Raw genomic sequence first — 24,095 nt, forward strand, 5'->3', positions numbered from 1 at the left:
AGACCTGAGCTGAAATCAAGAGTTGGATGCTCAACTGCCTGAGCCACCCAGGTGCCCCTACAGTGATTATTTAAAAAAAAAATATCAGAACATTCCGGTCAAACCCTATCTGTTCTTGGCCTTGCCCTCTTTTTTCTGAAATGTCTTTTATCACACTTCAGTCCCTCCTTTGGCTGACAGTGGTGCAGTTTCTGACTCTGGCCTTCATGCGTCAGAACCCTTGCTGATACCCTTCTCTGCTTGGTAAACTCAGCTGTCCACCCATTCCAGAGCCTCTGGGAAACCTCCTTGACTCATGAGGGAGAAATCATCTGTGTCCCCACTGTACTTATAATGCTTCATTTAAGCTCTGGTCACAGTATTTTGTATTTATTTGTTTACTTGTGTTTCTTGATGGACTCGGCTTCTTGAATGTTTATCCAAGAAGCGTTCCCTGAGCCCAACTCAGAAGAGGGTGTAGATATCTGTGGAGCAAAATGTTTTTCCTGGGACTTTCTCTTAGTGGCTGGGTGGAGAGTGACACAGGGGACTAGCAGGGCTAGGACAGGGTGAAGACAGTGCCAGACCACAGGGCAGTCAGAAGCTAGACGTCTTCACCCACCATCTTCAAGAGGTTGCTTTACTCAGGCCCATCTTCCAGGCTCTCACCTCTGCCCCTGCTGCTCCTCTTCCTTCCTTGAGCCACCATCTGCCATACGTTTGTCCCTTTCAAGTCCTCTCCCTTCAGAGCCCTGCCTGGGCTCCATTCTCTCCAGGCAACCTCCAGGCCATAGACTGCTCACCTGCCCACTCATTCATTCTTGTGACAGGTGTGTTGCTGGAGCCCCTTCTAGGTATGAATCACGAGACCAGGAGCCAAGGAGGATGAGGAGATGGAAAGAACAGCCAACAGCCCACCTTCAGGAGCTTATAATCAAGTAATATATTAGATAGTATTTTAAATTAAATATATTTTTTATTTTATTATTTTTTAATTTTTTAAGGTTATTTATTTATTTTGAGAGAGACAGAGACAGCATGAATGGGGGAGAGGCAGAGAGAGAGGGAGAGAGAATCTCAAGCAGGCTCTGCACTGCCAGCATGTGCCCAGTACAGGGCTCGAACTCATGAAACCGTGAGATCACGGCCTGAGCCGAAACCGAGAGTCAGACGCTTAACCGACTGAATTAAATATATATTTTAAAAATAGAATATTACTTTTATGTATTATATATAATGCTGATTTTTTTTCATTTTAAAAAGAAATAAAAACCATCCATATTCCTATTACTCAGAGACAATCTCTCTTAACGTTTTAATGTATTTTCATCTAACTTAAAATAATTCTCTACTTTTTATTTTGAAGTAGTTTGTATTACAGAAAAGTCGCAATAAGAATAAAGAACTTTCAGGGGCGCCTTGGTGGCTCAGTTGGTTGAGCTTCTGACTTCAGCTCAGGTCATGATCTCATGGTTCGTGGGTTCAAGCCCTGCATCGGGGTCTGTGCTGATAGCTCAGAGCCTGGAGGCTGCTTTCGATTCTGTGTGTGTCCCTCTCTCTGCCCCTCTGCCGCACATGCTCTGTCTCTCTCTCTCGCAAAAATAAATAAACATTAAAAACATTAAAAAAAAAAAGAATAAAGAACTTTCCTATACTCTTTGCCTAGATCCACCAGTTTTCAACATTTTGCCACACTTCCTTTTTTATTCTTTTTATCTGTGGATGATCATAAAGTCTGGAAACATAGCAAATATACATGATATCACCAAGGACATTTTCAGTCTGTAAAGAAAATAAAAGTATCTACATTTCCAGATTGTATTGCCACCTTCTCTACTTACACATGCTATTGTTTCTCAGCCGTTTGAGAGTAGCTTATATTCATTTGTCTCCCTACTACTTAGTGTAACATAAGAATGAGGGCATTCTCTTACATTTCTGTCTTAGTTCATTCAGTCTGCTGTAACATAAATACCATAGACTGGGTGGCTTGTAAACAACAGAAATTAATTTCTCACAGTTCTGGAGGCAAGAAGTCTAAGCTCAAGGCACTGGCAGATTCGTCGTCTGGTGACAGCTTGAGCCCTGGTTCATAGACAGCCATCGTCTGTGTTCTTGCATGGCAGAAGGGGCGAGGGGGCCCTCTGAGGTCTCTTCTATAAGAGCACTAGTGTCATTCGTGTCAAAAGGCCCCACCTCAAAATTCCATCACATTAGGCGTTAGGTTAAGATAGGAATTAGGGGAGGGACACAAACATCCAGTGTCTAGCCTCAAGTGTAGTTATTACATTTAGAAATTTAAGATGGATATAATACCTTTATTAACCTATGATCCCTGTGCCAATTTTGTCAGTTCTCTCAGTAACGTCCTTGCGGACATTTTTCTGTGATTCAGTCCAGAATCACATATTACATTTAGGTGTCTTGTCTCTTCAGTGTCCTTTCACGTGGACCAGGTCCTCAGTCTTTCTTTGTCTTTATGACATGGACATATTTGATGAACAAGCCTGGTTATTTTATGGCATGATGCTCAGTTTGGGTTTGTCTGATGTCTCCTTATGATTAGATTCAATCCCTCCAGAATACTATTTGAGTGACACTGTGAACTTCTCAGGGTGTCACATCTAGAAGCACACAATGTCCATCTGCCCCTCATTGGTCCCTTTAACACATCCCCATCATTTTGTGGGCTGGCACTTCATTACTTTCTGACACAACAAGATGTACCAGGTTCATACCTGGTTTGTTTTAGTAGATCAGGGTCTGGATGTCATTCTGTCTCTTTGTTATCCACTTACTGTCCATCTAGCTCTATTTATCTCCTTGGCTTTTTTCTTTTTAAAGTTTATTTATTAAAAAAAATTTTTTTTCAACGTTTATTTATTTTTGGGACAGAGAGAGACAGAGCATGAACGGGGGAGGGGCAGAGAGAGAGGGAGACACAGAATCGGAAACAGGCTCCAGGCTCTGAGCCATCAGCCCAGAGCCTGACGCGGGGCTCGAACTCACGGACCGCGAGATCGTGACCTGGCTGAAGTCGGACGCTTAACCGACTGCGCCACCCAGGCGCCCCTAAAGTTTATTTATTTACTTAGAAAAAGCACGTGAGCGGGAGAGGGGCAGAGAGCGAGGGAGAGAGAGAGAGAGAGAGAGAGAGAGAGAGAGAGAATCCCAAACAAGCTCCATGCTGTCAACGCAGAGCCCGCCGGAGGGCTCAATTGCACGAACCGTGAGATCATGACCTGAGCAGAAATCAACAGTCAGATGCTTATCCAATTGAGCCATTGAGATGCCCCGTATCTCCTTATTTTTTTGAGTTGGAATTATCCTGTTTGTATGCATTCCACAAAATCAGTAGCCTATTTTCATGTCATAAATGTCCAAGAACATTTCAAATGGCTGTAGAGTGTTCAATCATGCGATAGGACTGTTATTTGCTCATCATCCACCTTTGCAAATACTGCAGCGGTGAGCACCCTCAGCATTCACATCTTACCGCACCTCTGAACGTCTCTGTTTCCTGAGACTAGATACTTAGAGGGGAAATTTTGCCAGGACAACAGTGTGAGCATTATGTACAAGTGGGGAAAATGGTTGAGACCATTTGAGTTATAAGAGGTCCGAGAAGCAACCGTTTTAGTTAGGAACAGTGCCGAAGCTTGACCTGCTCTGTGAACGGCAGCGCCTCAGTGGGGGTGGATGTAGGAGGTGGAGAGGGTCCTCCATGCAGGGGGCATCACAGCAAGCAGAGAGATGGAGGCAGCATGGGGCCTGGTGTGCGCAGGGGACTTTCAGGGGACTATTGCAGGACTTTATTAGGAAGGGTAAGGAGCAGGAGGTGGCTATAGGATCTGGTGTCCTAATGAGCAAGGGGAGGGAGGGAGGGAGTGTGGAGGTATCTGCTTCCTTCACCATGCAGAGGACGGTGCTGGGGGAGCGGTGAGGCTCCAGTGCAGATTTGGGGTAGAGCCTGGAGTGTAGTGAGGCACCAACCCCCGGTATTTGTGGCTTCCCCTTTGTCCTCCAGCTTGGCATCTTCTCACCTCCCATTGAGCTTGGCTTTTTCCCTAAGGCAGAGGGCCCAGGAGCAGTGGTGCCTGTTGCCTGGTTTCCTTTCATTGTGCGCTAATGCCTGTGGCCTGCTTTGCACAAAGCCCTGCTTTTCTGGGGCCCCTGCTCTGGGGTGAGGCCAGGGCAGGCAGGCCCTGTCCTGAGCCTCACAGCAGCTCCAGGGCTATGGGTATAGGAGGGCTTGAGGGGAGTGAGCTGGGCACTGTCATGCCTGAGCTTTGCCTGTGGAGAGATTTCCTCGGGGACAGAGCCTGAGCTGGACCTTGGAGAGGGACCCTCCTTCACTGGAGACGTCCAAAGCAAGGCAGGGAGGCTGTGGTGGACAGGGAAGGCCAGGAGAGGGCTCGGCCCAGGTCTCACCTTTAGCCTGTGTGCTCATGGGTGCTTGGGAGCAGTGGGAAGCTGGGAGTGGATCTCAGGGAATTCGGGGAAGTGAGAGGAAAATGCGAGGCATTTTTGAAGAGCAGCTGAGACAGTCATTGAGTGTCTTAATGGTCCTTATGGGTTGACTTTAGAAAGACTTCAGACCTGGGAGGCCCTCAGGTCACTGAGAAGCAAGGTCTCATTGGCACTCATCACATGGGGAGTCCTGGGGACTGTGGGACCCCAATAATAAGTGTAGGCTGTGGGGTGTGGTCCATGGGGTTTAGAGGATGATCTCCAGCGGCTGACCTGCTCTCCTCTCCCACCTCCTTCCCCAGACATCCTTCTATGGCCGCTTCAGGCACTTCTTGGATATCATTGATCCTCGCACACTCTTTGTCACTGAGGTAAGTCCTGGATGTCACTCTCAGTAGAGGCCCCTGGCCCCTTTAGAAGATCCATGGGTCACTTGTGTGTATGCTTTATACACATTGTCTCATTCCGTTTGCATTTTACAACATCCCTTCAAGGTAGATATATCGCATCGTTATTATTTCCAACTCTAATAAAGTTATTACCCAGCACATAAATGACATGCTCATTAGAAAAGTTCACATGGCACAGGTGTGTTTAAATGAGAAAGTATCCTTTATGTACTCTCCCTACCCAGCCCCCTCCTGTCGTAGGTAATGTCAGGTTTGTTAAGGTATAGTTTACCTTTTGCATGTGTACCATTCTGCGTTTCAACAAACAGGTTCAGTCATGTATCTACCACCACCATGAAGCTGTAGGATGCTCCCAATCACCCTAAAATGTTCGCTCGTGCCCGTTTGTAAAGTTGATCTCCCTCGTTCCTGCCAGCCTCTGGCAACCACTCGTCTGTTTTCTGTCTGTATTGTTTTCTTGTTTAAAATGCCATATAAATGGAATACTACAGCACGTAGCCTTGTGTGTCTGGCTTCTTTTCCGAAGCGTAATGTTTTCGAGATTCATCCACGTTGCCGTGTGTGTATCAGTGGTTCATGACTTCTTATTGCTGAGTAGTATTCCACTGAGAGGATGTTCCAGAATGTGTGTATCCATCCACTTGTTGATGAACACTTGGGCTGTTTCCAGCTTGGAGCTATTGTAGATAATATACCATGAGCATTCTTTGTGTGGACGTATGTTTTCATTTCTCTTGAGTAAGTAACTAGGAATGGAGTGCTAGTTCATATGGTAAGTGTGGTAAGTGTATGTTTCTCTTCATAGGAAGCTGCCAAACCATTGTTGAGAGTGGCTTTACATTTAACATCCCATCTGCAATGTCCCAGTGGTTCCACATCCTCACCAACATGTGGTATCATCACATTTAAATTTATCGCCAAGTCTATTTTACCCATCATATGTCTTAATAGCCTTTGTATGTGTGTAGCAATGCATGCACATATAAAAAAGCAAATATTTGTTAAGCCCTTAACTGTGAGCAGGGCAGTGTGTTAAGCCGTTTACATGCGTTAGCTCATCAGATTAACTCAAAGCATCCCTACGAGGTAGATGTTATTCTAAGTTCCATTTTACAGATGAGGAAACAGACAGAAGTTAAATCTCATGCACATGGTGCTAGCCAGTGGTGGAGCCAGTGTATGAACCCAGGTAAGCTTGTCTCCGGAACCCTTATTCTTAGCCAGTTTGTATCCCGTTCAGGTAATAATCCCAAGATTACTCAGCTGGCAGAAGGCTTGAGCTCCCGCACCGGGACCCCACCTATCCCGAGGAAGGTCTTGAGCCTTGAGTTGTGCACTTCTCTGCACGTCTTCTCTGTGTTGAGCATTGGATTGCTTCTGCCCTGGACTTGATCCCTCTGGGAGGTAAAAGCCATGATGAAAAGAAGCACAAGGCCTTCTGGGCACCTGGGCTTAGAACCATCTCCAGTGGGGGATTCGGTCCAGTATCACTAAATGTGAGAATTACCCTGTTGTGTGCTTTCCAACAACATGTCAGTGAGAACAAAGGGCTCCAGTATTTTACTGGCTGACTTTACCTGCCCCTCTGGGTCTACCGCCTCGAAAGCACAGGGCTGCTATACTCTGGGCTCTGTCTGGATTCTCCTGAGGAGTAATCAATAGGACTACACAAAAATTTGGAAATCACCAAGCTAGAGAAACTACTTACCTAGCCTAGGTGATGTGACTTTCTAGAAAGCTCCAGAATAGCACAAAACCGGATAATTGTAACATGAATCCCAACGAAAATGCCACCTGCTTGACGGAGAAGGCTGCAGAGGCCAGTGCTTAACTCAAAGGGTAGGAGTGCTAATGATGGGTTTGAGACACATTGAGAAATGGTGGAGGACGACAGAAGGTCAGGAGGTACTTCGTGCTCCCCAGATTACCATGAGGAGGCGGGGGCTTTGGGGATAGATGGGCAGCTACAGGGCAGCATGCCAGCTGTGCCAGGGGACCCACACCCTCCTTCCTCTCCAGTCCACCCTCTTCTCGTTCCCAGACCATTTCATTTCCCACTCTCCTCCTGGTGCCACATCTTTCTTGCATTTTGAAAGGCCACAATATTCCCGTACATCACTAAACCATTTTTGACCTGTTTCCCCTGTCAGCAACTCACCTGTCAAAGCTACCTATTTACTGACTGGAAAATAACCAGTACAACAGTAATTTTGGAATAGTTTTCAAAATTCACCTGTCCTCCTCCCCTCATCAAAGATTCTGAAAGGCTTCCCAGAAAGACCCACACCTCCCTCCCTGCTACGTCCCAGTTGGGGACTGTTTTCCAACACTACATGCTGGCCTTTTGGAAAGTTTTTGCCCACAGAAGATCATCTTCTAAGCCCTAAAAACTCTGAGTGGGGTATCCAGGCCTTCACTGGCTCTGGTCCATGCAGGTTGCTTAGCAAGGCCATCTGCATGGAAGCAATGAGAAATTAGAAGCTGAGAGGAGAGTCTCTTACCTGATGCTCTCCCCCAGGAACTGTGGCACTACCAGAAGGGCCACTCTCCCCTCTGCCGAGCTCAGTCCACAGACCATGGTTCATGCCTACAGAGCACTGTTTCTCTCCCAGGGCTTTTTGCTGGTGTTCTGGGAGGGATTGTGTTCTGGAAGAGACCTAGACAGGTCTCTTTGCCTGTGAGAGTAATAGGTTTGTGGAGACATGAGGAGGTAGTTCTGGAAGCTGGAGGTTCTTGAGGTAGAAAGATCCTGGGCAGTGTGAGCTGTCTGGTGACTTGGTTCTGAGAGGCATTAGCCGAGTCGATGGATAGACTCCTCTTGAGAGAGTTTTGCAGCAATTTGTTTGACATTTATAACTGACCAACCTTTAAAAAGATCCCAATCCTTATGTGTGTGATGAGGCAGAGGACATTTTATTCACTGTAGGAAGAAGGCTGTCTTTGTCATAAGAATGTCTTGAGCAAGGCTTCAGAGGAGGAAGACGTTTGTCTGCTTGATGCAGGGGGAAGAATTGTCCTTTTTGATCGTGCCAAGAGAGGGGAGAGAGAAGGAAGAAGAGGGAGAAACAGCGGAAAGGAGAGCAAGCATCCGGGATGAGCTGAGAGGCCAGTGGCTGGGGCCCTCCTGAGACTGCTCATGCCTCCTGGGTTGTGAAATTTGTTGACATGGTGTACTTTTGTCCCCTCTGCCTGTTCCTGGAAAGTTGTCAGTAAAGTCTGCCTGGTTCATGAAATCTCTGCAGGAGTAGATTATTTGGGAAGATCTTGAGGGGCTAGGAGTCTCTTGTCAGGGTGCAGTGTGTCCAGGATCAGACCTGAGGAAACAAACCACCAGGAGTTGGCAGAAGCCCCACTGTTGGCTTTCCACCTAGGTCATGGAATTAGATTTAGACCTCTAAATCTAATAGCTGGCAAGGTTGTACCAGCTGACATCAGACTTACTTTTATTTATTTATTTTTAAGTTTATTTATTTTAAGAGAGACACAGAGAGAGAGAGAGTGCAGGCAGAGCTGAGGGGGCGGGTAGTGGGGGACAGAGGATCCAAAGTAAGTTCTGTGCTGACAGCAGAGAGCTGGATGCAGGGCTGGAGCCCACGAACCGTGAGATTATGACCTAAGCTGAAATCAGACTGACTGAGCCACCCAGGCGCCCCTGAAGTTACTTTTAATTTTGGACAGAAGATGAAAGGAATTTGCTATTATGAATTAAATAATTATTTAAGGGAATGAATGGTTGACAGATTATCATCCTGAAGGGCAGAGAAAACTAACTGCAATAGTGTTAATAACACAGACTCAGGACTAGTTTTGGTGTAGTAATCTGAAACCGGGGTATATTGTGGGGTAGAATAGATAAGTAATTATATTGATGTTGGGAACCAGGGTTCTCACTGTGGAAGTAGGAGGATACAAATATGGAGCAGGGGAAAAGACAAAGAACTACGTGATGTTGTACTGAATTGGAGGTATGGATATGAACTCATGACCCCCCTCCCCCACCACACACACACACATTTGTGTTTATATTTTCCAGTTTCCTGGCTCTTTTCACTGAAAGGGCCTAGAAGCAATGACACCTGGTAACAGTGAACACATTTAGCACTCAGATCTTGGTTTCTAAATAACCAGTACTCCCTAATAGAAATCAGGGATTCTTGGAGAGGTGGCGAAATCCACATTTGGGGCAAGAGGAGCTGCTACAGAATGTGGGAGGGTGCTCAAAGAATGGAGACACAGGAACTGGCTTGAAAGGAAACCCACCAGTCACATTTGGGAGAATTTGAACGTTAAGAAGAATACAATGGGTTATTCACCCTTCAGTTATCCACCCTTCAGTTATAACACACTGAAGAATGATAATAATGGCAATAATAATAAATGCAGGAGTCAAAAATAACAACAAGAAGGAGGAGGAGAAACCCATCAGTCCACAGTCCACAGTCCACTAGAAGTGTGGGAGGGGGAAGCTCATCTTCACAGAAGAATGTCAGCTGATAAATGTAGTAGGAAATAGTCATTGTGTAACCCTCAATGAAATAACTGCCTCTGACCAGGATCATTAATGGATGCTGCTCGCATAGAGTAATGAATTGTAGGCAAACAGGATATGCGGATGTTTTCAAGTAAGTGTCACCCTGAAGATAGTTAGCAAAGAGGAAAAGTTACCTTTACTGTGAAGAGCTTAGAGGACATTGCTTTAACCAGGTGGCCAAACTTAGCATCCTTAGCCATGAAAAACTGACATTATATGCCTTCTGATGTGATATGATTCTGGTAGTAATCCCTAAATACTGGAATATATGAAAGCCTTAAGAAGAAAATAAAAACAGCCCATAATCCTACCTGCCAGAAATAATCACCATTGACATTTTGGTATATGCATATGTGCAAAATTAGGATGATTTATGTAATATGTGTATATATATCTATCTCTTTATATAGAATATATATAGAGAGAATCATATATGATATATATGTTTACATAACATATATGTATACATAATATATACTCTTTTTTCCATGCAGCATATCATGAACATTCTTCCTTGTCATTAAATGTCATTACAAAATATATTTAATAACCACATAGTAATCCATCCTGTGGTTATTCTATAATGCACTTGATAATTTTCTCTATTGTTGACCACTTGGGTGGTTTCAAGTCTTTTGCCATTATAAGTAGTATTGCAGTATATATCCATGTACATAAATCTCCCCATATTTCTCTTCATTTTCTTTGGATAAATTCCTACAAGTGGAATTTCTGAATGGAAGACTTTTTTTTTAATGTTTAAAAAAAATCTTTATTTATTTTGAGAGAGAGAGGGAGAGCGCATGAGCCGGGGAGGGGCAGAGAGACAGAGAGAGAGAGACAGAGACAGAGAGAGAGAGAGAGACAGAAAGAAAATCCTAAGCAGGCCCCACTGCAGTGCAGAGCAGTGCAGAGCTTGACTCGGGGCTCAATCTCATGAATCGTGAGATCATGACCTGAGCCGAAATTAGGAGTCAGACGCTTAACTGACTGAGCCTCCCAGGCACCCCTCTGAATGAAAGACATTTTAAGGCTTTTCATATATATTGCCAGTTTACCCTGTAGATTATACCAAGCTGTGCCAAGATCATATCAGTTTATAGTCTCAATAATAGTGAGGATATCCATTTATATTTTATTTTTTATCAACTACTTTTTAATCATAATATTTCTCTACACTTAAAAAACTTTCAGTATAATTAACCTACAGCATTATATTAGTTTCAGGTGTACAATATAGTAATTCAACAATTCTGTTACTCAGTGCTTATAATATAATAAGTGTACCCTTAATCTCTTTGAGGATGCCCATTTATTTAAATGCTTTCTAGACAACATCTGATATTCTAATTTTAAAGTCTTTAATCGAAATTTTAATAGTAAATATCCAAATGTCGCTTTTTTTATTCAATTTTTTATTGATTATTTATAAAAATGTAAGTGTAAACATAAAGCTCATTTATCCCTCTTTGGGATTTTTACAGAAACTGAAAGAGTGCCAAAATTTATAACATTATCTTCTACCTAAAACAGCTTTGTAAACACAGTTTTCATCCTGTTTATAAGATCTTTTTTTTTTTTAATTTTTTTTTTTAACATTTATTTATTTTTGAGACAGAGAGAGACAGATCATGAATGCGGGAGGGTCAGAGAGAGGGAGACACAGAATCCGAAACAGGCTCCAGGCTCTGAGCCGTCAGCACAGAGCCCGACGCGGGGCTCGAACTCACGAACCGCGAGATCATGACCTGAGCCGAAGTCGGACACTTAACCGACTGAGCCACCCAGGCGCCCCTGTTTATAAGATCTTTGATAGCTTCCCAGTGACAAGTTACTGTTTTGTTTTGTTTTGTTTTGTTTAAATCCAAATTAGTTAACATGTGGTGTAATAATGATTTCAGGAGTAGAATTTAGTGATTCCTCACTTACATACAACACCCAGTGCTCATCCCAACAGGTCTCCTCCTTAGTGCCCTTCACCTCTTTAGCCCTTCCCATCCAACACCCCCTCCAGCAACCTTCAGTTTGTTCTCTGTATTTAAGAGTCTCTTATGTTTGCCTCCCTCTCTGGTTTTATATTATTTTTAGTCAGTCAGACAAAGACAAATATCGTATGATTTCACTCATATGTGGAATTTAAGAAACAAAACAGATGAACATAAGGGAAGGGAACCAAACATCAGTACCTTTATACACTTTAAGTTCTTGCCTATCTGCATGCATTTTTGGCATACTATTACACTGAACAGTTTTTATTTGCCTTTTTCATTCATTTCCAAGTCTTTATAATTATTTATTTGTATATTTTTAAATGTTTATTTTTGAGGGTGCAAGCAGGGGAAGGGCAGAGAGAGGGGGACGGAGGGTCCAAAGTGGGCTCTGAGATGTTAGTCTGACAGCAGCGAGCCTGATGTGGGCTCAAACACACGAACCGGTGGCATCATGACCTGAGCTGAAGTCAGATGCTCAACCAACCAAGTCACCCAAGTGTCTCCACAATTTTTTAAAATCAAGTTTTAAAGTCTAAATAACCGTCCCTGTTAGACCCTTAGATCTAACAGCATAGGTGGTGCTTTTCCAAGAAAAATAGTCTCAAACCTATCACTTTTCACTTCAGCTACATTTATTTTCTAGAATAAATTCCCAAGAGTAGGCTATCTAGGCTGGAGGCCATGATTGTTTCTAAAGCTCTTTGGGGTAGCTGGACGGGTTTCTTTTCTGAAGGGTTATACTTCCTGTCATGCTGCCAGAATTATATGGGTTTACCTCTCAAGGGCCCCTTGAAGGTGATCAGAGGTCAGCCACAGGGAAAGCAGAGCCCCTCCCCATATGTCCCCAGTTTCCCCTTCCCTGGGGCCTCCCTGAGGGTGGCCTGGGGCGGGGGAGCCAAGGACCAATCTCAGCACAGATGTTTAACCCTGGGGGTCCCAGGACTACTGGGAAGGAACAGGAGAGTATAGGAAGGCTGAAGGAAGACAAGAGAAAGGCTTGGGACCCTGTCTGCCTATAAATCATTATCTTCTGCAAGTCCCAGCATTTGGGAATGATTCAAGCAGTCTTTTGGGTGAGGGGAAAACGCGTGGCTCTCTGCCCTGGGCAGGTGCAAGACTGACCCAGGTGAGAACAATCAGACACTGAGCAATCAAGGCATGATGCGACATAAGCTGCTGCCCCCACCTCCTCCTGCTTCCCCGCCAGCCATCCCTGCTCCGTTCTCTCATGCACACCCCCCTCTGCCAGTTCATTCTCCCCTGGCATCGGACGCTGTTTTTTAAATTTAAATTTAAATTTTAATTTTAATTTTAATTTTGTTTGTTTGTTTATTTACTTATTTATTTCAGTTCTGCAAACTTTGGGACTTCCAAACTCTCCACTTTGCCTGAAATGCCCATGTTTCAATGCTCCAGTTTCTCTGTGTCGGGCTGGGCATGGCTTTGAGTGAGAGTAAGGAAGGACCTTCCTACCCTTGCCTGGGGTGCCTTGCCCCAGTAGGCGTCAACTTTGGGGGATGCAGGCATTGCTGTGAACTCACTGGGAGACGACCCTTCTTTCAGTTATTGTTATGAGGACAGGAGGTTCTTCCATGATGATGTCTTTTCTTTTTAATGTTTTCATTTATTTTTGAGAGAGAGAGAGAGCAAGGGAGGGGCAGAGAGAGAGGGTACAGAGGATTTGAAGCAGGCTCTGTGCTGACAGCAGAGAGCCTGTTGTAGGGCTTGAACTCACTAACTATGAGATCATGACCTGAGCAGATGTCGGGCGCTTAACGGACTGAGCCACCCAGGTGCCCCTTCCATGCTGATATCTTGTAGAAGTGGCCCAGAACTGGGATTGAGGGATTTGAGGCTCCTAGGTGCCTCCCACCCCTATGTAACCCTGGACATGGAAATACCCTACCTTTTCTGGCCCCAGTTATTTCAGAGGAGGGAGGTGGCCTAGATGGTTCTATGATAGATATATGCAAAGGGGTATTCTTATCTACATCCTGTGTACACAGTGCAGTCTCTTGTAATTCTGGGATTTTGTCAAACCAGCATCACCATCGAGGGACTTTGGTCTGTGGCTTTGGAACCTGGATTCCTAATCCTGACCATACCTTTCACCTCTCCCCCCAGCAACCTCAGTCACTCATTTTTGGTTAAATCCCTCTGATGTGTGGCCCGTGTTAAGATGGACAGGGGTGAGTGGGTCCTGTGGATCCGCAAAGTACCTAAAACCAGCTCCCTGGTCCCTGCTGTGCAATCTCTGACAGACAACAAGGACACATGGATGCTTAAGGGGTCAGGGACCTCAGAGAGGTGCAGATCAAATAAATGCACTGACTATTGAGAGGAGTGGAGAACATTTCTGGAAGATTCATGGAGAAGATGGCTCTGAGCCTGGAAGCATAGTTGGGGATGGTCATAGACTGTTGGGGAGCAAGAGTGTCCTGATAAAGCAAACAGTATGGGCAAGGCCAGGAGGTGGGAACATGCAGGCACCACCCAGACAGTGATGGTCCCTTTACCAGATGTGAGGGTGAAATATTTCTGAGTGCTACTCATATCCAGATCAGTTGCTATCACTGCCACCATGTGTTTAATATATTAAATATTCTTATGATAAATATTTATGTCATGTTTGACATCCTCTCTGTTAGCCAAGCAGGGATTACATGCAGTCTACATTTAGTTTGAGAGTGGGCTATGGTGCCCCCCCCAAAAAAAAGATTAGGTTTTTTTCCCCCAATTTTTTAAAGTTTTTTTATTTCGAGAGAAAGAGAGAGAGCATGAGTGGAGGAAGGGCAGAAAACGAGAGAGAGAGAGAGAGAGAGAGAGAGAGAGAGAGAGAGAATCCCACACAGTCTCCATATTGTCAGCAAAACCCAATGTGGGGCCAAACTCATGAACAGCGAAATCATGACCCGAGCCAAAACCAAGAGTCAGATGCCCAACCGACTGAGCCATCCAGGTGCCCCATGTTTTTTTTTCTTTTTTTTAATGTTTGTTTATTTTTGAGAGAGAGAGAGAGGACAGAGTAGGAGGGGCAGAAAGAGGGGACAGGGGATCCGAAGTGGGATCTTCGCTGACAGCAGCGAGCCCGATGTGAGTGGGGCTTGAACTCACAAACTGGAAGATCATGACCTGAGTCGAAGTCGGATGCTCAACCGACTGAGCCACCTAGGCACCCCAAGATTAATTTTGTTTTTGATAACTTATTCCCCAGCTTTCCTTTTTGTGTCCTTTCCTTCCTGGGTCCCTCGGTCCCCATTACTGTAGTACGGTCTCCTGCCTTCTCTGGCCACCACTCCATGCTTGCCCTCCTGCTTCCTTCTCCTTCCGCTTAGGGCCTTGGGGTAGGACCCTTGGAGCCAGGATTCTCCTGTGTTTAAATTCTCTGCCCTGGAGCAGACCTCCCAGGGGCCAGCCTTTCCAGAAGGACCTTCTGGAGACCACACTCCCATCAAATACAAGGAGACAACCTCAAGGTGACACCTTCTGGCAGGTTAGCAAGAGGCAGGAAGCCAATGAGGGAGGTTGGGAAGCAACCTGGCCGTCCCTCCCCCTGGCCCAGGGCTCTAGAGAAGGGCCTGCAGCTTTACATCTGCCACTCGATGCCTTTGCATTCAGGGCCCCGCTGCCTGTTTGTTCATGGTTGAAAAGACTTCCTGCAAAGTTCACCATGCCTCGGACCTTCAGCTTTCCCCTTCCCTCAAGTGCCCAGGGCTCTCCCGTCAAGCCTCGTGATGCATAGGGGTGAGAGGAGGGTTTAAAGCAGGGAGATACTCCTCTCATCCCTCAAATCTCCCAGATAATGGCCTCCTCTATAGTGAAGAGCCCAGCTCCCAGAACAGGCAGGCCTCAGGGATCTTGTAAGGTCCTCTTTGGCTGTCCCGCAGCAGGGCCTGGAGGCCCAACCCCTCGGCCTCTGACCGAGGGGCCTGTCTGAGGGTTAGTAAGGCCCAGCAACAGAAAAGCATGTTCTAGCTTCCTCCAGTCCTCATTTCTCGGGCTTGTCTTCAGGAACTTGGGATTTAGTTCTCCCTCAACCCATGCCAAGATCAGGGCTCTTTGGAACTTATTCTTGTGGCAGGAGGCCTCCCTTTAATGATGGTGTCAAATGAGATGGAATGTGGCCAGGTTGTTATAGGAACTCAGGAGAATCCCTGGAGTGGGAAAATAATGAGAACACGGGGCCATTCACCATTCAGCGCTGGAAAGTAGAGCATTCATTGTCCCGTGGCAGAGGCTGTGGCGTGGGAGGAAGCCGGCCTGGCCGGGGGGGGGGGGGGGGGGGGGGGGGGGGAGAGCTCGCTGCATCACTAGGAGGCTTTCGGGGTGTTGGGGGCACAGAGCAAGGGTTTGACTAAACTCTGGGTACAAAAACTGAACTTCCCACTTTCTAGCTGTGTGACCTTAGGCCAGTTGAAACAGTCAGCATGATCCCATTTTGTTGAAAAACAAATGCTTTAAATCTAGAAAGAAAATCATCCTCACTTTTTTTTTAAACCATCCTCACTTCTTCAGTAGTTACCTCAGTGCTATGTTTACAAGTGATTTAAAGTGATTTTTTGTGCTTATCCATTTTTTCTGACATTTTCTCTAAACAGCATGGATTGATTGGGGCCCCCTCCAATAAAAACCCTCACAAAGCTATCTCCACTTTGGAAACAGATTCTGGGAAGGGACTCTGGAATTTTGGTATTGATACCCATACATTTGAAAGGGGAGGGGCTGTACTTTCCAGCAGTCAGGCTGCTCCTAAGTAGTTTCCCTGGCCCCTCAATGCCCTGGGTTAGACTAGTGTTGGCCACAGAAACTTCACACATGCCTGATGGGTCAGGTGGCCTGGCTGGCTTGTCCGGGCTCCCAGTTAGTCCTGCTGGTGGCTGTTCATTTCTCATGCTACGGGACTGCCTGTCAGCTGGCTCAGCAAACACCCCACCTGCCCCACTGGGTGCTCTTCCTGATGCTACATCCTGCCTTTAGACCAAGGTACTTCTGTGGAGGTCACTCTGCATTCCTCTGCTCAGCCAGCCTTATTCTTTTATCAACAGGAGAACAGAGGCACCTGGGTGACTCAGGCCCTGAGCCACAGACTCTTCATTTCAGCTCAGGTCATGATCCCAGGGTCGTGAGATCTAGCCCTATGTCAGGCTCTGGGCTGAGCATGGAACCTGCTTAAGATTCTCTCTCCCTCTGCCCCCTCCTGTGCTCATACTCCCAATCAATCAAGCAAGCAAGCAAGCAAGCAAGCAAGCAAGCAAAATTATAAAAAGGAGAACAAAATAGCTTCACTGGGTTTCTTTGCCCACGCTAGACAACCCTGATGTCTGGGTGCCTCACCTGACCTTGACATAGGCTGCCTTCCATGAATGTTATCTGCTTCTTGTTAATTTTTTGAGGTATGGTATACATATGATAGAATGCACAAATCCTAAATTTATGGCTTAAAGCATTTTGACCTATGTTTATACCCATATAACCACCACTTAGATGAAGACATTGAACATTTCCATTACCTCAAAGGGGTCCCTCGTGCCTTTTCCAAGTCAACACCCTGCCCCCCCCCCCCAAAAGTAACATGACCTCCACCAGGTTGGTTAGATTAGCATTGCCTGTTTTTGAACTTTATACATACTCTTTGGCATCTGACTTCTTTTGCTTTTCATTATGGATGTCAGCTTTCACAAATCACCCCAAAATGTAGTGGCTTCAAACAACAACACTCAATTCTTTTGCTCACTGATCTTCCATTTGGGCAGGGCTTGCAGGGGATGGTTCATCACTATTCCATGCAGCATCTGCTAGGGCAGATTGATGGGGCTCTGGAAAGTCCATTTCAAGATGGCTCATTTGCGTGGTGGTTGAGTTGATGCTGACTGTCATCTGATAGCTCAGCTGCAGCCTTGGGCCAGAGCCTCAGTTCCCATCCAGATGCATCACTCCAGAAGCTGCTTGGGCTTCCTTATAGTATGATGGCTGAGTTCCAAGAGAATGACCATCTCAAGAGAACAAGGTCAAAGTGCAAGGCATTTTCATGACATAGCCTCCGAGGTCACATAGCCTCACCTCAGCCGTACTCTATTTGTGGCGGCAGTCACGAAGGCCTGCCCAGGATCAGCAAGAGGAAACATGGACTCTACCTCTCGATGGGGATGTGGGAATGTTCTAAAAGAGGGTGGGGAGTGGTAGATATTGGAGTGTTCATCTTTGGAAAATACGTTTTGCACTTTATTTCTGTGAGATTCATCCATGTTGTAACATGTATTTGTAGTTTGCTTTTTACATTGCTGAGTAATATTCCATTTACCTGTCCAGTCTACTGTTGACATTTGGATTGTTTGCAATTTGGAGCTATTTGAATAGTGCTATGAATATTCTTATATAAATATTTTGGTGGGTAAATGCTGCCTTCAATCACTGTTGCTGTCCCTTTAGCTTTTAAGATCTTACAAATGATACAATTCTATCCTCTTTTTCCCCCCTCCCTCTCTCCATCAGTTACTGTAGCCGTATGTACTTAGTATGTAAATCTCTGCTGGTGTTTTTAGAATGTTGAAAAGAAATTCTATGAGTATTATATAAATACGTTCTCTTTATAAAAACTTTCAATATTGCAATTAAGATTAAATTTCCTTCTGACACCCCTTGCCAAATCTGGACCCTTTCCTCTTACCCCACAGTAACCCCTGCCACTAGTTTGCTAAGTCTCCTTCTAGAGCTTTTTTGATGCATCTACACACATGAGTACTCTCATAGAAAAATATTGTTTTCTGTGTGTGTGTGGGCTTTGTTTGTTTGGTATAATGAATGGCATCATACGGCTCTGCAATTCACTTTCTCACTCAAAAAAATATGTTGGAGATGGAATCACATGCAGATATACTTTGCTTTTTTAAACTGCCAAATATTGTTCCATAGTATCATTATACCCCTGTCATTTAGCCACATCCCTTTGGAAGGACATTTAAAGTGTATCCTTCTTTATTGTTTGCAAGTGAAAGAGTTGCAGGAGCCTTGGATCTATGCCCCTCAATGTCTGTTTTCTTTCCCCTGCAGAGACGTCTCAGAGAGGCTGTGCAGCTGCTGGAGGACTACAAGCATGGGACCCTGCGCCCAGGGGTCACCAATGAGCAGGTAACTCTACTGGAGGTGGGAGGAGAAGGAAGGGGGCAAAGTCACAATCCTTTCTCTGCATCCGGAACCAACTCTCTTCCCTTCATTATCCACTTCCAGTGTTACATAGCCATGTGGACTTCTGGTTTTTTGGAGGAGACACTCAGCTCTCTCTCATACCCTGGGTCTGGGGGGAAGCACAGAGGTGATAAGACAAGAGACGCCCAAAGGCAGTAGTTTCCTGGAGCTGATGTGTACATCTCTTCCCAATTCCACGTTCAGTGACATCACAGAAGTAACTTGAAATCAGCCATGTGGGAGCATTTACACCATGGAAATTGGCAAATGCTACAAATCAGGACTTTCTTCCCCAAAGAACTAATTTTTAAATATTTACTAGCATACCACTACCCAAAAGTTCAGGTTGAGGATGGGAAAGATGGGGCAGGATAAAGGGGATTAGGCTAGGATGCTATAATTTCGTTTTTTATATATCATGTAGGAATTTGAACTAGAGCTAAGTAAAATGTTATTGGTTGTGTTTGGTTTGAGGAAAGGTAGAGGGATGCAGTGCAGGGCTGCTTTAATGATTATAGAGACTGATGGTTAACATTGCCAAAGTTTTTCTTTTTGTTTATAAACTTTATTTCAAAAACTTAAAAAAATTAATTTCACGCTTTTTCCCCCCAAAGTAACATGTGTGCATAGTTCAAAAAGTTAAATAGTACTAAAATACCTGGAGGAAAAGTACTATGTTGTCCCATCCCTCTTCTGTTCCCATTCTTTTTCTCCAGAAGCAAATACTTTTAACTATTTCTTCACATAGAAATCTGTATGTCAAACCAGTATGCTTATCTATAGTCTTATTGTTCAACTAGTTCTTTGTATTATCTATTTATAGTAGATGAGGATTCAGCTCTCTTGTTATTTACTTCCATAAAAAACACACTTCTCTCCGCCATCCTCATTACTCTCCCAAAATAGTTATTATGGCTTTGGGGGTTTATGGATATTCAGTATTCACACTATTACAATTATACAAATACCATGCACTGTTTTTTGTTTTCTCTCTTTTGAACTTTGTATTTTACCTGGAGTTAATAATTGCCTTAGTTTTTCCACATTGGCATAGTTTTCTTTATACCATCTCTACCTCTTACTACATTCTTTAGCAGCCTTTGATATTTTCAGTGCCTCCTTTCAATCTGAAGACTCCTGTCCTTCGGTTCCATTTTTTTCCCCTGAAGTTTTCCTTTCTGGTGTCCACCTCTTCCAGCTCCAGGCCTTTCTATTGTTGTATACTTTAGTTTTGGTGGAGCACCTCTTTCAGTAGCTTCCTAATATAAGAGTAAATGGGAAGAAAATTTTGAGTCCTTTTATGTCTGAAAATTGTAATTCTTCACTCAGCCTTAATCGACAATTTTGCTGAGGAGAAAATTATAGGTTGACAGACATTTTGAAGACATTACTCTATTGTCTTCTCACTTTCAGGACAGCTGTTGGAAATCTGATACATTTCATCTCTGATTCTTTTCAAGTAACCTGTTTTCCCTTTTTGGAAATGTTTAGGATCTTCTCTTTTAAAATTTGTTATTTTGGGTTCCTAGTGACCCTTTTCAATCTGGAGACTCCTGTCTCTCAGTTCTGGCTAATTTTCTTATGCTGTTTCCTTGATAATTTCTTCTTATTTTGGAACTCCTGTTAGCCAAATACTCGACATCTTAAATTGACACTTAAATTTTCTTATATTTTTTTCTTTTCCATTTCATCACTTTGTCCTGTGTGGCTTTGCAAGAAATTTCCTTGAGTTTATTTTCAACGTATCTATTGAAATTTTAACTTCAGCTAGTATAATTTTAATTTCCAAGAGCTCTTTGACTGTTTCTTTTTAAAAATCTTCTTTTTTTTAATGTTTTTATTTATTTTGAGAGAGAGTACACATGCACACAAGCAGGGGAGGTAAGGAGAGAGAGAGAGACAGAGAGAGACAGAGAGAGAGAGAGAGAGAGAGGGAGAGAGAGAATCCCAAGTAGGCTTCACATTATCAGTGCAGAGCCCAATGCAGGGTTTGATTTCAAGAACCGTGAGATCATGACCTGAACCAAAATAAAGAGTTGGAGGCTTAACCAACTGAACCACCTCAGTACCCCTTAAATTCTTCTTAATAGAATTCTTTTCCTGTGTTGTGAGTACAGTAGCCATCTCACGTCTCTGCATTCTGGAAGACAAGTGGGGGAAGGAGGCTGGAGTCCCAATACTCACTTTGCAAACTTTTATTAATTTCCCTGCTTTGAGTCTCACTTACTCCCACCCTCTACTGTGCTGGTGTTCTCAAGTCTGGGATCACTTGGATTTAGTTTCTTCAGAAGGCTGATAAACCTCTAGCATCTGGGAAACATAGGTGAGGGTGGTAAGAGTCACCTTGCTGTATGGTGAAGGCCTTGGGATCTTATTGCTTTGAGGACAGACTTAGACCAACTCCCTGTGTTTAGTCTTATGATTAGCCCTTTTTTCCTGTGGTACCTGGTACCTTCAAGACCTGAACTTTGCTGGTGTTTTGAGAGCAATGGACTGGCTCCCTAAGTATGTCTTCCTCAGGCATTTGGGGGATGGTTTTTTCTTGTCTACTGGATAAGTTACTAAACCTCTAATTATTTTCCATCCAAAAACATGTTGCTGTCCCTCCTCTGCTGTTGTCTCTCCTTCCATTCTTTTGGTGACCCTATGAGGCACTGCCCTTGCCTTCTAACACCTTTAGGTGTAAAGCCCGTGCTGAGGCTCTGGGCTGACATCAGGACACACTAGTACCTGGCTGGCTGTTCCTGGGGTGGGTGGCTCAGCCATCAGCTCTCCCCAACCTAATTCATGTAATATGTATTTATGGAGCACCTGCAGGCCAGTTTTGATGCTGGGGCCTAGGGGAGAGAGCAAGGAAGAAAGTAGATGAAGATCGTGCTTCATGGACCCCCCGAATCTAGGCAATGATTATGAAAAACCACCATACTGTGGGACAGCAGCAGAAGGAGTAACTTGCCCAGACTGTCTGGAAGAGATTCCCACCAGAGATTTGAGGGATGAGAAGGGAATGGCCAAGAGGAGTACTAGGTAAGAGCCATCTGGGTGAGGAAGCACATCATGAGCGAAGATAGCAAGCCGCCCACAGCGGAAGTCTGGGAGAATGTGCTTGACTGAGGCCCGGCCACTTGAAAGGAGGGCAAATATGTGAGCTGATGCAGCACCTTGGCCAGATGTCCTTGTGCAGGGCCCCAGGGAGTGGTGGGAGATGGGGCAATGCCTGGCTAGACAGGGTCTATCTTCAGGCATCTGTGCTGCTATCAGCAGGAAGCACGGGCTGTGATCAGATCATCCCTGAGCACAGTGCTTCCCTCTGGCATGGGCACTGAGGAGTCTGGGTGGCCTCACCTGACATCTCCTCTCTAGGCCAAAGTAATCCTCAGACCCTTGCAGTTCCTCTTGGACCTGTCAGGGGTGAGTTCAGCCCCCCAACTCTTCACCCTGCATCTGCTCCCAACCCAAGCTCCCTCTGGCTGAGGTTGGCCTCTTGGGACTCCCTCCAGCATCCAGAGGTTGGGGAGCAAGGCCACATTTCTCCTCTTTACTCCCTTCAGTAGCGTAAAGTTGCCTGCCCTATTTGCTGGGCCTCTTTTGTTTTCTGCCCTGAAAGCCCCAGTGTGCCCCCAGAGAGCTGGGAGGAGGGGAGGTGGGGCGGGGGATCCTGGCAGTAGCCATGCTTCCCAATTCTGGCTCACGTTAGTGATGCCTGCAGTGTCCATCTGATGGCTGGGTAGCACAGTGCTCTAGGTGTGAGCCTGCTGCTCAGCCCCATTAATAATCATATCCTCCCTCTACTTCCCTTTCCAGTCCTCCTGGCTCTCACAATACTTTCCTCCCTGGGCCTCATCTGCAAAGCCACACCTCCTCTGGCCTCCATGGACAAGAACAGAGTGGGTGGATGATGACATATTAGCCCAGGATTTGGGAAAGCCTCAGCATTCTGCAGTTAAGGATGGTCCCCTATTCCTGGTCTAGGCTGGTCCTGCTCACAAGCCATATCTAGGCCCAGGGTGGCTCTGGATCTCAGTCTGGACAGCTGCCTCATCTGCCCCTAGGCTCTGTGCTTGCTCTGACGTCCTTTTGCAGGCGTGTGGATCAGAAGCCTGTGGCTGCCTCCTGATGCCTGCGGGCCTATCCTGATGTCACAGGCAGCGCAGGGTAACCTACTTACCAGCTTGTAAGCCTGGCCTCTTGTTATGACATCTCACCGGTGGGTACATACAAGTGGATTGCTAGTTTGTTCACACCTGATGGCCTTTGTTTGGTCTTCTGTTGGTGGGTGGCTGATAATTCCTGCAGAGACTGTTGTTAAAAGGTTGCTATTCCAGTGAAAAATTAGTCTTTAGGATAAAATAAAAATAAGTATATATAAATTACCCTTTGGGCTTGACAAGTAGAAACTTGCTGTGCTAGGAGCCCTATTAAGGACTGTAGTTATCAGTTAAACAACAAAGCCATAGGGGTGCCGCGGTGGCTCAGTCAGTTAGGCATCTGACTTTGGCTCAGGTCATGATCTCATGGTTTGTGAGTTCGAGCCCTGCGATGGGCTGTGTGCTGACAGCTCGGAGCCTGGAGTCAGCCTTGGATTCTGTGTCTCCCCCTCTCTCTCTGCCTCTCCCTCACTTGCTCCTATCTCTCTCTCTTTCTCTAAAATGAATAAACATTAAAAAAATTATTTTTGGGGCGCCTGGGTGGCGCAGTCGGTTAAGCGTCCGACTTCAGCCAGGTCACGATCTCGCGGTCCGTGAGTTCGAGCCCCGCGTCAGGCTCTGGGCTGATGGCTCGGAGCCTGGAGCCTGTTTCAAATTCTGTGTCTCCCTCTCTCTCTGCCCCTCCCCCGTTCATGCTCTGTCTCTCTCTGTCCCAAAAATAAATAAATGTTGAAAAAAAAAATTTAATAAAAAAAAAAAATTATTTTAAAAAAAAGCCATAGATGAGAGCAAAGCTATAAGCATAGGCAGCTGGACTAGGTTTCTGGATGTTGACTCTGTTGTGGCGCTTTATACACTGGGGTGTCGCTGCAGTGGTTTGCTGTGGATGGAGATGGGTGAGGTTAAATATGAAAGATGCCCTCTTGGTAATGAGCCGCCACTCACTTTGGCTTACCAAGTGCCAGGCATTGTGCTAAGTATTAGCACTTTATGCACATTTCAGTTAATGTTCACAGGAACCCTATTTGGTAGGTGCTTGTATTAATCCCATTTTACAGGTAAGAAAACTGAGTCTCAGAGAGGTTACATTACTTACCTAAGGTCACATAGCCAGTATGTGGTGGAACAGGGATCTGACGCTGGGCCTGCTAGATCCAGTGCCCATCTTTCACCCACTTCCTGAAGGTGGATTTGGCAGGGAAGGGGGTACTCTGTGGAGTGGACTGATGTGTGCAAACATGGCAGGCAGAAGAGCTTGGCATTTGTGAAGGTCTGCAGCCCAGTTACACCTGTGCGGTTCGCACACACAGTGCAGGCCCTGGGCATCTGCTGAGCATCCTGTTTGGAGCAGTTGCTCTGGGAGGTGGCCCCGAGGGGGAGA

General features: G+C 45.3%; 1 protein-coding gene across 8 annotated transcripts in view; it reads left to right on the top strand.

Moving 5' to 3' along the window:
- SFXN5 (sideroflexin 5) overlaps positions 1–24,095 on the top strand; it is a 117,391-nt gene that overhangs the window by 8,560 nt on the left and 84,736 nt on the right. For 3 of the 8 annotated variants that reach the window (XM_086700855.1, XM_086700851.1, XM_025932407.2), the window contains exons 2-3: positions 4,752–4,820; positions 18,432–18,509. In XM_086700855.1, coding sequence (XP_086556981.1) covers positions 4,752–4,820; positions 18,432–18,509 — 147 coding nt within the window. Of the gene's footprint in view, positions 1–809; positions 918–4,307; positions 4,355–4,751; positions 4,821–18,431; positions 18,510–24,095 lie in introns of those variants that run through there. The other 5 variants (XM_086700850.1, XM_086700852.1, XM_086700854.1 and 2 more) reach the window with 4 other exon arrangements.

The sequence above is a fragment of the Puma concolor genome, chromosome A3, assembly GCF_028749965.1.
Source record: "Puma concolor isolate L17-30 chromosome A3, mPumCon1.1.hap2, whole genome shotgun sequence".
Taxonomy (NCBI): domain Eukaryota; kingdom Metazoa; phylum Chordata; class Mammalia; order Carnivora; family Felidae; genus Puma; species Puma concolor.